General features: G+C 48.9%; 1 protein-coding gene across 1 annotated transcript in view; it reads left to right on the top strand.

Moving 5' to 3' along the window:
• ONECUT2 (one cut homeobox 2) overlaps nucleotides 1-13,460 on the top strand; it is a 45,242-nt gene extending 31,782 nt beyond the window's left edge. The window contains exon 2 of the mRNA XM_039230544.1: nucleotides 13,174-13,460. Coding sequence (XP_039086475.1) covers nucleotides 13,174-13,460 — 287 coding nt within the window. The remainder of the gene's footprint in view (nucleotides 1-13,173) is intronic.
• The last annotated feature ends 1,103 nt before the right edge of the window (nucleotides 13,461-14,563 follow it).

Below are 14,563 nucleotides of genomic sequence, written 5' to 3'. Positions count from 1 at the left end.
CTAGGTTAAAAAATCTTATTAACTTATAATTATGAGTGTTCCATTTCTGCCTGGAGAAGCACTACAGGGTAGCAGCCCCATTACTTACTAAGTAATTTGCTTACTCCTCTGTGACTCAGTATCATTAGTTGCAGACTACCTCTAAGGTTGATTGTAAAAGTTAAATGAGTTAATATCTATCAAATAATGCCTACCAAATAATGAACACTCAGATTATGTAGACTTTTTTCATTTTACCAATTTCATTCCTTTCTAAATGTTCACTTATTTGTGGGGGTTTTTTCTTATTTTTATCACACTGACAACTTTCCCAGCATAATATTGAATAGTAGTGGTGCCTTCATTGCCTCTCGTGAAAGTGAACACTTTGAAATATTTCCTTCTTTTTCTTGTTGTTGTAGGCACAATTGTTTTCTTTTTTATCTGTTTCACATATAGGAAATCATCTTTAACTGGATTATAAATCTGACGTTTGACTCTGGAAGAGGGAGATACTTTTCCAGAGGATTTTTTCCCCAACTGTATACTTCACATAGTGATATGAAATATTAATATGGAATTATTTGTTTTTAAACATCACTGAGATCCTGTTGCCAAAGGAGGCATCAGCTGTCCTACCTTCTTACAGAGTTACTGCCGCAGCCTTTCTGAAGAGGCAATGCGTATTACGTAGTGATTCTCCTTTGGATGTTTGGGATGAGTTCAGGGGTATTCATAGCCACATGGGGCTGCTGACCTGTTCTTTGTTAGGACAGTGTAACATTCTTGAGCTTTTAATTTTGATTGTATTCCAACTAACCTAGAGTATGTGTTCAGTTATTTTTCGTTTCATAAAGAGTCTATAGATACCACTTTTCTGAGTTATCATGTGGCTTAGAATGCCTTCCTATGGGAAAGACCCCCTGAGCTGCAGAAATTCTAGCATTGCAACCGCTATGTCTGTTTTGCTCTTAATTCCCTCCAATGCTGTGTACTTCTCTCCTGCAAGTTTCTATCTTTCTCATCTCATCTTACTGTTTTTATTACACACTATTACTTCGGGAGTTCTGTTTTCTTCATCATTTTCCGTTCCTGTTTCTTAGAAACATCTCCTTTGGCATCATCTTGAGATACCACCTGATTCTCTAAAATATTCTTAAAGTTTCTGTAAGATGTTTTCAGAAGAATTTCCTCTGATTCATTCTCAGATGAGAAAACGGCAGTCAAGGCTAGTGCGGTCAACAAAAAAGTTGTGTGTTTTCCTTACGACCTCATTTCTGGGTGTCAGTGCACTCACCCTCTCGGCCCTGCACTGAGTTGGCAACCCAGCTTCTCCTATGGAACCAGCTTTCTTTTAGTTTGGCCCTGCTGGGCCACCAAGGACTCGTGGCCTGCGTGCACTCCTGGGCTGTGGACAAGCTGGTCAAGGGGAGTAGATGCATCGGTCCCCACACACTGCTCACCAAAGCCTCCTCTCGCCTCGTGTTCACCTAGAGCACTTTTTGAAAACTGAGCCTTCCAGGGAGCCTGGGTGACTCAGTTGGTTAAGCAGCTGACTTCGGCTCAGGTCATGATCTCACGGTTTGTGGGTTCAAACCCCACGTCAGGCTCTGTGCTGACAGCCAGCTCAGAGCCTGGAGCCTGTTTTGGATGCTATGTCTCCTTCTCTCTCTGACCCTCCCCTGCTCATGCTGTCTCTCTCTCTCTCTCTCTCTCTCTCAGAAATAAATAAAACATTAAAAAAATTTTTTAAGGGGCGCCTGGGTGGCTTAGTCAGTTAAGCGTCCAGCTTTCGCTTAGGTCATGATCTCGCGGTTCGTGGGTTCAAGCCCGGCGTCGGGCTCTGTGCTGACTGCCAGCTCAGAGCCTGGAGCCTATTTCAGAGTCTGTGTCTCTNGTGGGTTTGAGCCCCACGTTGGGCTCTGTGCTGACAGCCAGCTCAGAGCCTGGAGCCTATTTCAGAGTCTGTGTCTCTCTCTCTCTCTGACCCTCCCCTGCTCACGCTGTCTCTCTCTCTCTCTCTCCTAGAAATAAATAAAAATATTTTTAAAAATTTTTTTTAAAAAAGAAGAAGAAAACTGAGCTTTCCATGCTGTGGTCTACTGCTGCTGGCGTTTCTCTCCTAACCCTCAATTTATTTTTTTCCTAATTATTTTCTGAGAGTTGCTGTTCTCAGTTAGCTAGTGGGTAGTAGTGGAAAGCACATTGGCCGTCTCAGCAGACTTACCGACACAAGCAACGGCTGCTTAATTTGAATTACTGAGCCACTGGAGGACTCAGGTGCTAGTTTTTCAATTCGGATATTGTTTTTCAACCTAGTTCCATTGGCCTTGTGTTTGAGGGGCAGATGCCTCAGAAATGCCCTCACACAGGTTGACGGAAGTCCTAATTTTCAGTTTGGTGAGTTTTATCTTCTAGGTTTTTGAGATGATTTTAAGTAGGAAGTTAGGAGAGGCTACGCTGTCTTTGCCATTTTAAGCCGGACATTTCCATCCTGAATTAAGTATTTGTTTTTACGAATTCACGACTTCCTGGATAGCTTGCAGGACATACAGCTATACCATAGAACGAAAGATCTTTCTTTGGGCACCTGGGTGGCTCAGACGTTAAGCATCTGACTTCACTCAGGTCATGGTCTCACGGTTCATGAGTTCAAGCCTCGCTTTGGGTGAGCTCGCACCCTGCTTCACGTAAGCTGGAGCCTCCCTTTGGGTGAGCCCAGCTTCTCTCTCTCTCCCCCTCCCTCTGCCCCTCACTCACGCCCTCTCTCTCTCAAAAACAAAATCTTTCTTTGCCAGACTTCAGCATAGGCAGAATAACCAGAAACTGTCATTTCAAAGGCTGAGTGCCCCAAAAGGCTTATTCTAATAGGCAGATAGGAAGCAAAGCCCCCTGGACTAGAAGTGAGGGCATCTGGGTTCTCAAGGCTGTGTCACCGACTGGCTATGGTCAGTCTTGGGCTACTCAAGGCACCTCCAAATGCCTCAGACTCCTATATCCAAAATAAAGGATTGGACCAAGTGGCCTCCAACATCCTGCCATTCTGAAACTCGGGCATTCTACCAGGTATCCTGGGACATCTGCTGTCCGCAACCTGTCCCTTCTGCGCTCTGAGCTTGTGCTGAAAGGGAAGCAGAGGCTGAAGGCGCATCTGTGCTGGGTGGGCAGACATGCTGGGGGGCGGGGGGCAGTGGGAGGAGCGCTGGACAGCATGTGGTGCCCAGGTCTGGTGCCCTCTGGGGAGACTCGCCCTCTGGGGCCACCCTGAGCTTTTTTCTGCCTTTGCCTCTACTTAAAGTTGTCAGGCATCCAAGGGCCCCCATTTCCCAAGTTCCTTTCCGTGACTTCGTATTGACGGTAAAAATAAAGACAGGAAATAAAATTTGTTTTCTTCAGGGAATGTCTTTGGGGCATGGGAACTGAGAATAGTGGCTGGCTGGCTGCCTTTTATTTGACAATAAATGGACATCGGGGAGCTGCTGTAAGGTTTGTCAGGACCAGCCTGCTTAGAAGCATCCCCCACCCCCTGCCAACACCCAAGCATAGGTGGGGGCAGCACACAGAGGAGTGGAGATTTATATCCATCATCCACATTTTCCAGGTGGGAAGCGGGTACTGCAGGGTTACCTGGATGGGCAGAAGTTTGTCTCAGGGCAGAAGTGAAGCCTGAGTGCGGCTCAGGCGCTCAAGGGCGACACCAAGCTTCGTGGGGCTGCTGGTATCTCTGCACTTTGGATGTGACCCCCATCCAGTGTCTCCAGAGTGAGGGGTATATGCGTGTGGGGCTGCCCCCCGCCCGTCCTCTCTCTCTCCCTTTTCCCTGCTGCTTCCCCAGCCCCAGCCCAATTTTGTGCTAATCAGCCAGGCAGCAGCTCTCTCACTGCAGTGTAAACTCTTCAACCCAGCGCCTTGGCTGTCCGGGATGACCTGGCAAATGGTTTAGAGGTTTTTCTCGCCAGGGCTTTGTCTGCACTCACAGTTAGAAGGGAAGGAAGGAAGGATGAAGCCCAACAACAATGATGACTCCAAGTCCATTGATGTGTACGCCCTCCCTGTCTCTGCTCTTGGCCTCCCCCACGGCTGTGGGTCCAGAGGTCACTGGCTCCACTGCCAGGGGGCATTGGCGTCTGTTCTGTGAGGAAAGCCAGCTTCCAACCCAGCTTCCAACCTGGAGACAGAACCATTACGCGTCCTGTCTTACTCAGGCCAGAGACACTTGCAGAAACCAGAGTGACGTGAGGGTTGAGCTCTCAGGGGCCGAGTTCATTGCACTGGCTCCGTAAGAATCTGGCCTTTGATAATAAGGTCAGGAATCAGAGAGAAACAGGGAAAACTGCAAAGCATTTAACTGCAAACTATTTATAGCTTCCAAGTTTTATTTATTTTTATTTTTTTGATGTATATTTATTTTTGAGAGAGAGACAGAGTGTGAGCAGGGGAGGTGCAGAGAGAGAGAGGGAGACAGAGAATCCGAAGCAGGCTCCAGGCTCGGAGCTGTCAGCACAGAGCCCAACATGGGGCTCAAACTCGTGAATGGTGAGATCATGACCTGAGCTGAAGTTGGACATTTAACCACCTGAGCCACTCAGGCGTCCCTACAGCTTCCAAATTTTAGACAGCCCAAGGTAATTAAATAATGATTTGAAAAGATGGTGTCCCTTGCAGCCCCTCCCCCTTCACTAAGCCCTCCCACCTCCGAGGTGGGTGATCAGTGTCCTGCTAGCCCTGGCCCTCAGGGGCCAATGCTTAGAGCTGGAGCCCTACGTCTGGTGTGTCAGACCCTCCAGTGCCATGTCCCTGTAGCAGTGTGCCAGCACATAATTCCTGTGCACAGCACCTAATTCCCTGCATTTGCTAAGATTTATCAGCATTGGTGGCTTCCTAGCATTAAATATGGACTATCAGAGTATGCAACTCCTTGCTTCTTGCTTCCCTATTTGAATGCAGGGGATCCTGTTATTGCTTGAAAAGCTCTGGAATATGCAGATTCATTCCAGAGGAAGGGCACCTCCCGGACACTGTCACCTCTTCCATGGGCTTGCTCTTCTGTCAGGACCAAAGAGCCACCTCTTCAGAGCCGGGAAGCAAAGGGAGTTTATTTTGCTTCTCCTTACCTCAACACCCCACACATCTTCTTTATTCATCAGTCAATGGACAGCTGGGCTCTTTCCATAATTTGGCTATTGTAGATAATTCTGCTATAAACATCAGGGTGCATTTATCCCTTTGAATTAGTATTTTTGTATCCTGTGGGCAAATACCTCATAGTGCAATTGCTGGATCGTAGGGTAGTTCTATTTTTAACTTTTTGAGGAACTTCCATAGTGTTTTCCAGAGTGGCCGCACCAGTTTGCAATCCCAACAGTGCGGGATTCCCCTCTCTCCACATCCTCGCCAACCTTGTTGTTTTTTGTGTTGTTGAGTTTAGCCATTCTGCCAGGTGTGAGGTGGTAGCTTATTGCAGTTTGCGTGAGATTTGCATTTCCCCGACAATCAGTGATGTTGAACATCTTTTTGTGTGTCAGATTTCAGTTGTATGTGGAATTTAAGAAATAAAGCAAATGAGCAAAGGAACAGAGAGAGAGAAGCAAACCAAGAAACAGACTCAACTGTAAGAACTGGTGGTCACCAGAGGGGAGGCAGGAGGGAGATGAGTTAATAAGTGATGGGGATTAAGGAGGGGACTTGTGATGAGCACCGGGTATTGTATGGAAGCGGTGAATCACTATATTGTACACCTGAAACTAATATTACATGGTATGTTGACTAGAATTCAAATAAAAACCAAAAAAACAACCCTCGGTTTCTCAAAACCAGGTTAGAGCTATAAATATGAACTTACTTTCGTCATTGGTTTTTCTGGTACAACCCAGCTAATCTTCCCGGCACAGCGCTCAGCCCTGGTGTGCCCTCCGTGCCGGAGAGGGGCCACACTCCCACTTTGCACAAGCCCTTGAAGGAGGGCAGCTTCAGGCTCTCCAGCTGAAAGAGGGCAGCGATTCTCCTTAGCGTATTTTCCAAACCCACATACTTGGAGGTGAAGTGACCACTGACAAATGAACCGCCCCCACCATGACTTCCTCCCCTCCCCCACTCCCACCCTGTGCCCTGGCAAGATCACACTGAACTACAGACGGAAAGTATTTACTGAATGCAAGGAGAATATGGCACTTCTGCATTATTTATGAGAGGCTAACAATACCCATCATATGTAGAATGTATTTGGACATAAATTAGTGATGTTAGGAAACACCAGTGGTCCCAAACCTATTAGGATGTCTGACACATATATGAAAACACATCACAGCCTTACCTTTTCTACGAGGCTGGGAATTGGCTATGAGACAACCTCACAATGAAAACAAATCTCTTTAACCTTGTATTTGCCATTAGCCCCCTGGGCAGTTCATCTACCATTGAGTAAATCTTGGAAAACCACTTCAAATTATGAGTTCTTAACCTTACCTTCTTATATGCCTTTTCTCTTCTTTCCCTATGAAAAGAGACTATTTACATTTATTAAGCACCTATTATGTGCCAGGTGTCACAGCTAGCATCCTGATGTCTGGAGAGACGGGCATTAGTATCCCCATTTTATAGGTTAGGGAACTGCGACTCAAGGTCATGCAGCTGATAACCAGGTCTCAGTTTCAAGCCGACTCTTCTTCTCTACCTGGGCAGGAAGGCAAAGGTCTTTCTTGGCATCTATATCTGTCACCGCCATAATGCTCTGTAGCACAGAACCGCAAAACCAGCGGCATAAAGCCATAAACATTTATTTTTGCTCAGGAGTCTGTGGTCCACTGAGCGATTCTGCGGCTCCAAGCCACGCTTGGGTGGCCTGAGCTGGGCTCACTCATGCACCTGCCGGCAGCTGCTGGGGCCACCAGGGTCGGCTGACCCAGGCTTGCCTGGGCCTGTCACATGGGAGCCAGGCAGGGTTCCAAGGACGTGAACAGAACACATGGCTCCTTGAGGCCTGGGCTCAGCACTGCCACATTCGTTTGGCTAAAGCACATCACCCGGCCGGCCCAGATGCCCAGGAAAGGCAGGCAAACACCATCTCGTGCTGGGCCGAGCTACAGTCATATTGCAGTGGGCGCAGATATTGGGAAGGGAAGAATTGGGGCCAATTTTGCAATTAGTCTGCCTCAGTTCCCACTGTGGGGCTGCTCTGCCCCCTTGGGGGCACCTGCTTCCTGTAAGCCCCCTTCACCCCCACCCCCACCCAAAGCCTGCTCCAGGAGCCTCTCCTCATTCATACTAAGCGGCAGGATGCTGCTGCTGTAGATAATTTAAAATGACTCCCTTCCCAAGAGGAAGGAGGGCAGTCAGTCTGGCAGGGGTTAAGTCTTCAGCGCATCTGATTAAGCTACAGCAGGCGCCCCCAGCATGGGCCAGCATGCAGAGGCCGTTCTGGGGCAGTGCGGACGGCACTTGCAGGGCTCTTGGAAGCCACACAGCTAGATCCTTGTCCGCCTACGCCTGAGATGGTGGCTTCTTGCAGATTCCCCTTTGGAAGCAGCTCCCCCTTGCCCAGCCCCAAGCATCGCGTTTTGCTGGTGGAGTCCCCTCCTCTCCAGGAACCCGGCAGCTCACCTTCCCACTGGCCTCTGCAAGGACCTGTCCGGCCCGTGTGCTTGTGGTTTCCGGGGAGGAAGGTTGGAAGGACAAATCCATTTCCGCAGGGCTCCAGGGCCAGCCCGGCCCGCAGGGGCAGCGATGTGGCACGGCGGCGGCGGGCAGGCGCTCGGTGGGTGGAGGAGGGAAGGCAGGTGCTTAAGCAGAGGTGGCGGGCGCAGCCGGATTTCTGGAGGACAGGGACGGGCCAGGCCAGGAAGCTCATGGGAACGAAACATTTTGAGAGGCAACTGGGGAGACAGGAGTTTAAAAATCTTTATCTCTGAAAGATCAGAGAGAAGAGGAGAAGCTCTGCACACCCTGGAGACCAAATCAGGCCACGCTTGCCCTGCTGACTCACACTCAGTGCACACCCGGGGCCACCTTCCACCAGCAGATAACTCACCAGCATCCCCTGGGACCCTCGCGAAGTGGTCCCAGAGGCCAAACCCTGAAGCCTCTAGTCTGGGAGGGCAGAGAAGCTCCTGATTCCACTTTTCACTAGGAATGTGGGATAAATGTCCCCAGAAGAGGCACCTGCCCAATTTGGGACTTTCCAGGCAGAACAGATTGTGTATATTAGCACAATTGTGTATGTTAAGCTTGCAAAATTTCCATAATTCTTCTGACCACCAGAGGGGAAATGGATAGATGACATCACTGAGCGAGACAGCATTTGCCTTTGGTTTGGGAAAATAAGTAAAATGGTACAAGGCAGAGGGAGAGGCCCGTGAAGGCTAATCCATCATAAAGGGGGGAAGGCCCTGGGCAGCCGTGTTGGGTCCAGTGAGCACCAGGAAAGGGAGGCACAGGGAGGCCCGGGGACCACACCCAGGTCACACAGCCAAGAGATGGCAGCGCTGGGCTCTGTGCTTAGGTCAGTTCGACCTGCCAAGCCCTCATCTGTCTCTCTCTCCTCCCTGTCAGCTGCTCAAGAAAAATAAAACTGCATCTCAGGTCTGGAGAATGTAACTCATTTCCATGAGACATTTTCCTGTCCACTGAGGCTAGTGTACAGAAGCCCAAAGAACCTTCCAGCACTAATTCTGTAGCTAACCGCCAGTCTGAATTCCCCAAAGAAGAGTGTTCCAACCCAAACAGAAGGGGTCGCTTAACAGGGGACTGAATTCACGGGACAAACCACCCCCCTCCCCAGTGTGAGAAGTTTCAGCTCTAGAGCAGGGGTGGCCAAGGAGTCCCATCCAGTATTGGGTTCCTCTTCCTTCACGCCTTGAAGAGCTGAAGCCACTGTACCTGAGGGACCAGGTGTCAAGGTGAAGTGTGGTTCCAGGATGGCCGTGGCCTGTGTCGGCCTCTCCAGACACAAACACACACACACACACTCACTCACTCACACACGAGCGTGCAGAGCTGAGGCCACTCACCTGGGACACCAGGCCCTCCAGGGAAAGAAGGAAAGGGAAAAGAAGCAGTTGGCAAGCCTCAGGCAGGTGGGAGCCCTGAACCTGCCCCTTCTTGCTTCTCCCTACCACTCGGTCTTCCCTTCCCCACAGAGGCCCTGGCTTCCAACAGCCCTTCATCCCTTAGCATGCAGATGCCAAGAGACCTTTGTCACAGTATGGAACATTGGTGGTGGGTGAAAACAAACTTTTTTCTGTCGGGAGAAAACTGCACAGTCACTGACCTTTGTGGCACCAGGGCCCCTCCTCCACAAGGAGAGAAAGGAAAGCACAGATGATTCAGGGATTTTCTTGGCCTCTTTAATATTTTTTTTTTTTAAGTATTTATTTTGAGAGAGAGAGAGAATATGAGAGCACGCACATCGGGGAGGAGCAGAAAGAGGGAGGGAGAGAATCCCAAGCAGGCTCCATGCTGTCAGCACAGAACCCGACCTGGGGCTCAAACCCACCACCACGAGATCATGATATGAACCAAAATCAAAAGTCAGACACTTAACCAACTGAGGCACCCAGGAGCCCCTGGGCTTCCTTAATCTTCTTCAGTCCCTGGTATTGACCCTCACCGTCTCACCTGTCTTTGAATCCCCTTCTGATGTGAATCACCTCTGGTTTGGTAACCCTGCTGCATGCCCTGACCACACACATTGGTGCCCGTGTGATCAACCCCTGGCATGCCCCCCAGAGGGAGTAGCAGCAGAGCCAGGTGGTCAGCAGGAACCTGGGCTAACCTCAGACCTTCCAGAAATAGGAGATTCAACGTACCCTCACCCCTGTCGAACACCTGTCTGTTGGGTTTCTAACACACTCCTGGGTCACAGGGAGCTACACGGCTTTCTCCTAGCTGTTTAGAAATGGGTATTTGATTGTACTGTAGTATGTTCACACCAACGCCATTTACACTCGTGCCCGTGGGGATAGCTGGCTTCATACCTCATCCCAGCTCCAGGCATCATTTGGGCTTAGGTTTGTAAAGCAGGTCTTCTCCCTCTTGTTTTTAGTTCCCTTCAGCTCCAGATCAACTGCTTTCGTAAGAATCGTGGGGTGAGAGCTGTTGGTGGTGTGTTTGTTATTTCCGTAACTGTCGGGGGTGGAAAGCAAAACTGTCTCTTTGAAATGTGAAGAAGTAAGTAACTTATGACCCCCAAAGAGAAGTGTGGGGTGCCAGGTGCCGGGCATAAGGACTCTGAGCAGGTTATGGACCTACTGCCTCGGTATTTTGGGCTTTTGGACTTGCCATCCATTTGCAGACCACAGGCTACATCTCTGCATGGGTTGGTGTGGACTCTGGTGGATTTGGAAAGCTGTGGAAAGGTGCATGCAGATGTGTTGTTCTGTTCTTTCCCTTCGTTTGCTGAACATTGTGCCTTGAACATTTGTCTCTTCAAGTGTGTGTGCGGGCACACTCATGCACGTGCGTGTCTAACCAAATATAATGTGACAGGCCAATGTGCACCTTCATCAAGATTGTCTAAACACCCTATTGAAAGTACAAATAAAGCATTATCCGAAGAGTAATCAATATTGGTGGGAAAATTGAGGGCTGTACAGTTAATCCAAAGGAGCGTGAATCGACAAAGGACCTCAGCCAGTGTTTGTAGAGAATATTTGCCCAGATTTTGTTATCAGGAGATTACCATGAAACTGTTTAATCAGAATCCTCCTGATGAAGGCTGGGGACCAGGGGTCCCAGGAGGCCGGGGCAGGGACAAGTCTAGGACCTGAAGTGGCAGCGTGGTCAAGCATGCTGGCCCCCTTGTCTCAGAGGGGCCCAAGGAGGTTTGTGAAAACAGATTCCAGAAGCCTGCGCCACACGGTGAAAATCAGAATCTCTGGGATTGGGCCCCAGAAACTGCCTTGCAAACAGATCCCCCTCTTAGGGGCCAATGTCACAGACACTGTTTGTGTAGAGGAGAAAGGTAGAGAGCTGGAAGACAGGACTCTTACCCTGGGTTTGGAGCAGACAGGAATGGTACCCCAAGCCAATCACTTACCCCCTCTAGGTCTCAATTTATTTCATTTTAAAATGGAAATAATTTGGCTGGTTTACCTACATCAGGATTACCGGGGAAACGTGGTGAGAGGGAGGGTGGGAAGGGAGCCCTTCCACATGCCCTCCTGGGCCTCTGCAGAGGTCAGCGCTGTCACTTCCACTAGATGACAAGCTTGGGCTCTGCTAGGTGAAGCAGTCGGCTGCGGTCCCAAGTCCCTGGAGGTGAAGGAGCCCGGCTTTGAATCCAGGCATGTCTGGTTCCAGAGCTTTCCATTCCATCAAGGTGCTCCTCTGAGATTTTAGAAATCAGGCATTTGCTTGGCAGCCAGCTGAGGAATGTGAACCAGCAGCATTCACCTTGGGAGCTCATTAGAAATGCAGGTTCTCAGGCTCCGCCCTAGGCCGACTACATCAGAATGGGTTTGCAAGTGATTCCCGGGCACCTTAAGGTTGAGAAGCCCTGTTGAGGAAGACTTGAGATTGGACAAGAGAAAGTCTGAAGATAACAGTATGGTAAACAAATACATAAGAGCCTCACAGGGATGAACAAGGAGGCTGCCTTTACTGGGAAGCTCCCGTGAGGAGTGAACAGGTGTGGACCCTATGAGCCTTTCTGTCTGGGCTTCCATTGCAGGAGTGAACAGGTGTGGACCCTTTGAGCCTTTCTGTCTGGACTTCCATTGCCAGGGAAGTGTGCCTTATCTAGGAAAGTCTGAGCCTCCAAGAAAATGGGTTTTAAGATGGAATCAAATGTTTTTTATAGGTGTGTGTATATTTACTTTTCAAAGGGAATACGATTGCTTTTATTTAAAAAAAAGAAAAAGAAAAAATCAGGAAGCATTCAGCAAAGTGTAATCCTTTTTCGTGTATCTCAGAAGTGACTCCTTTATGGCAGATAGTACCCCCCAGGGAGGATGGTCAGTAAGGTGTGGGGGCAGGGGGTGAATTCAGGCTCCTGAAGATCTTCCCGAGGCATGCTGGTCCTCAGGTTAATCCTAAGATCCATCAGTTTGAAGAGTGTTCCCCTGATTCTCCAAATGCGACTGCCCCCCCGGCACAGGAGGCAGTGCCCTGACCCAAGGCTCAGAAGCAAAACCTGCAAACCCAGACTTTGAGGGCTGTTGGGAAAACATCCGTGCAACACCCCAAACTGCTAGCTCTAGCGGAGTGTCAGTCCAGGGCACAGAAATTCTCAATCTGGGACCGGGTCTCATGTTTCAATTCCTGATTCGTATGCACTGTGTTGTTGAACCCTTACAAGTCACTTTTCTGAGACCAGATCCGTCTGTGAAACGCACAAATCCCCTGGAAAAATCTGAGCACCACATGTCATCAGCACGCCAGCCATTCCTTTACTCCTGTGGCTCCAAACGGAGCCCGTGGGGAATATTGCAGAGACTTGCTCCTTGCCTTCTAGGAGTTTGTAGGGTGAGGCAGGCGTGGTGACCTACATGAATGTCCTCCTAAGTCTGGGCTGCTTCTGACACCCTCAGCCCTGGTCTTCTTGCACTTGCTTCTCTTCAAACTACCCAAACTGGAGTTGGCCAAGCCAACATTTTTTTCTTCTTCAGTCTTTCCCTCCTTGTTCTGTTGTTGTTTTGTGTGTCCTTAATTTTCCAAGAGCCTGCAGGAAGGTGGATGGTACCGTCACTCTGTTACTTCTAATGTCGTTTCCAATTTTTTGAATCCCATGAGTAGAAGCTTTGATTTTGAGAAATTATGCACTTTTAAGTTTTGACTCCAGAAAGTAATTTCAGCCCAGCTGTAAACACTTGTACAAGCTGAATCTGAAAGAGGAAGTGCCTGCCCAGGCTTCACCCCCACCCACACCCCCACCCCGGGACTTGAAATTTGGAGTCATCCCTTCACGGTGCCTGAGGGTGTGCTGGGAGGCAAGGGGTAAGAAAGAAAGCAACTGCCATTGGTTTAAAACCAGACTGTGTGCCCCTTCTCCCCTTCCTTCCTTCCACCACTGACTGGTGCCTTCCGTCACCGGGAGATGAACTGAGAAGGCTAGTTATTGACAGCTGGGCAATTTGCACAATAAAGTTTAACGGTTTACATCCCCTTGTACGACTTTGTCAATGTTTTCCATGGATCACCTTCTCGGGTGCTGGTTCTCACACCCATACTGACTCGCTCCTTCTTCTCTTTCCCTTCAAGCGTGCAAACGCAAAGAGCAAGAACCAAACAAAGACAGGAACAATTCCCAGAAGAAATCGCGCCTGGTGTTCACCGACCTCCAACGCCGAACGCTCTTCGCCATCTTCAAGGAGAACAAACGCCCGTCCAAAGAGATGCAGATCACCATTTCCCAGCAGCTGGGCCTGGAGCTGACCACCGTCAGCAACTTCTTCATGAACGCCCGACGCCGCAGCCTGGAGAAGTGGCAGGATGATCTGAGCACAGGGGGCTCCTCGTCCACCTCCAGCACTTGTACCAAAGCGTGAAGGAGGGACTCTCGCTTGGGCACAGGTCACCTCCAGATGAGAACAACGGACACCACAAGAAAACGCAAAGGAAAAAGACACCGGATTCTTAGCTGGGGCCCTTCACTGGTGATTTGAAAGCACAATTCTCTTGAAAAGAAACTTCTATTCTAGCTGTAATCATAGGCCAGGTGTTCTTTTTTGTTTTGTTTTATAATGGTTATGGAGTCCAAGTGCAAGCCGAAAACGAATCTCTTTGAACCAGACACTGCCCTCCGAGCATGCTAAGCGTCCCAGAAACCCAAATGGGGCCTTCCTGGGGTGAGTTAATTTCAGTGTGGTGTCAGCCAAGCTCAGGATCACTTCAGATATCAACGGTCTCACTCTGGGGCCTGCTTCAGTCAGGGGTCCCCCGTGTCCCAGCGGGAATTTGGCCTGTGGAAGGATTCTGAGTGTGGGCTCCCGAGATGCTACTGTAAGAGATGCTTCCAACCACAAGAATGACCTCATTTGCTTTCCGAGTGCTTGGCCTCATCGCACCACAGTGTACCAAAATTCACAGCCATAACATTAAAAAAAAAAAAAAAATCCATCAGAATGATAATTACTGAGCACAACTTTTAAATACAGAAATTAAAAAAAAAAATCCAAGGACCTGTTTTTCCAACTCAGGCATCGTTCCATTGAATGGTTTAAAAAGCTTTAAGTTGATCCAGTTCACAATTTTCTTTTCCTTACCTCCTGGAAATCTCACGTGGTCTTGGATCCATCAAAAAAAAAAAAAATCAGTTCTCTCGAGCTCAACGTATCAAGCACAACGTAGATAAACAGAGAAGTAAGGAAGGTTCTGGATTCACCACATCTGGATTTTCAAGACGCTGATTGTGAAGTCATGAGGGGAACCGTTGGGAGTATGGCTTCAAGCACATTTTGCAGTTTGCTACAAATTCTGTTTGTACATAATGCAGACACGCACACTCAGGAGGCCAATCTAACTGTTACGGTACATGGAGCAAATGCAGCATTTTAAAAGATCTAGATTTTTTTAGATCATTAATGTTCCTTCTCAGTTATTAGTCACCTGGTTCCTCCTACTGTGCATTGTAACCACCACGCCATTCATT

Source organism: Hyaena hyaena, unplaced genomic scaffold (assembly GCF_003009895.1).
Source record: "Hyaena hyaena isolate Hyena2069 unplaced genomic scaffold, ASM300989v1 scaffold_47, whole genome shotgun sequence".
NCBI classification, from domain to species: Eukaryota; Metazoa; Chordata; class Mammalia; order Carnivora; family Hyaenidae; genus Hyaena; species Hyaena hyaena.
The sequence above is the reverse complement of the archived record's forward strand: the minus strand, read 5'-3'. Positions and strand labels throughout refer to the sequence as shown.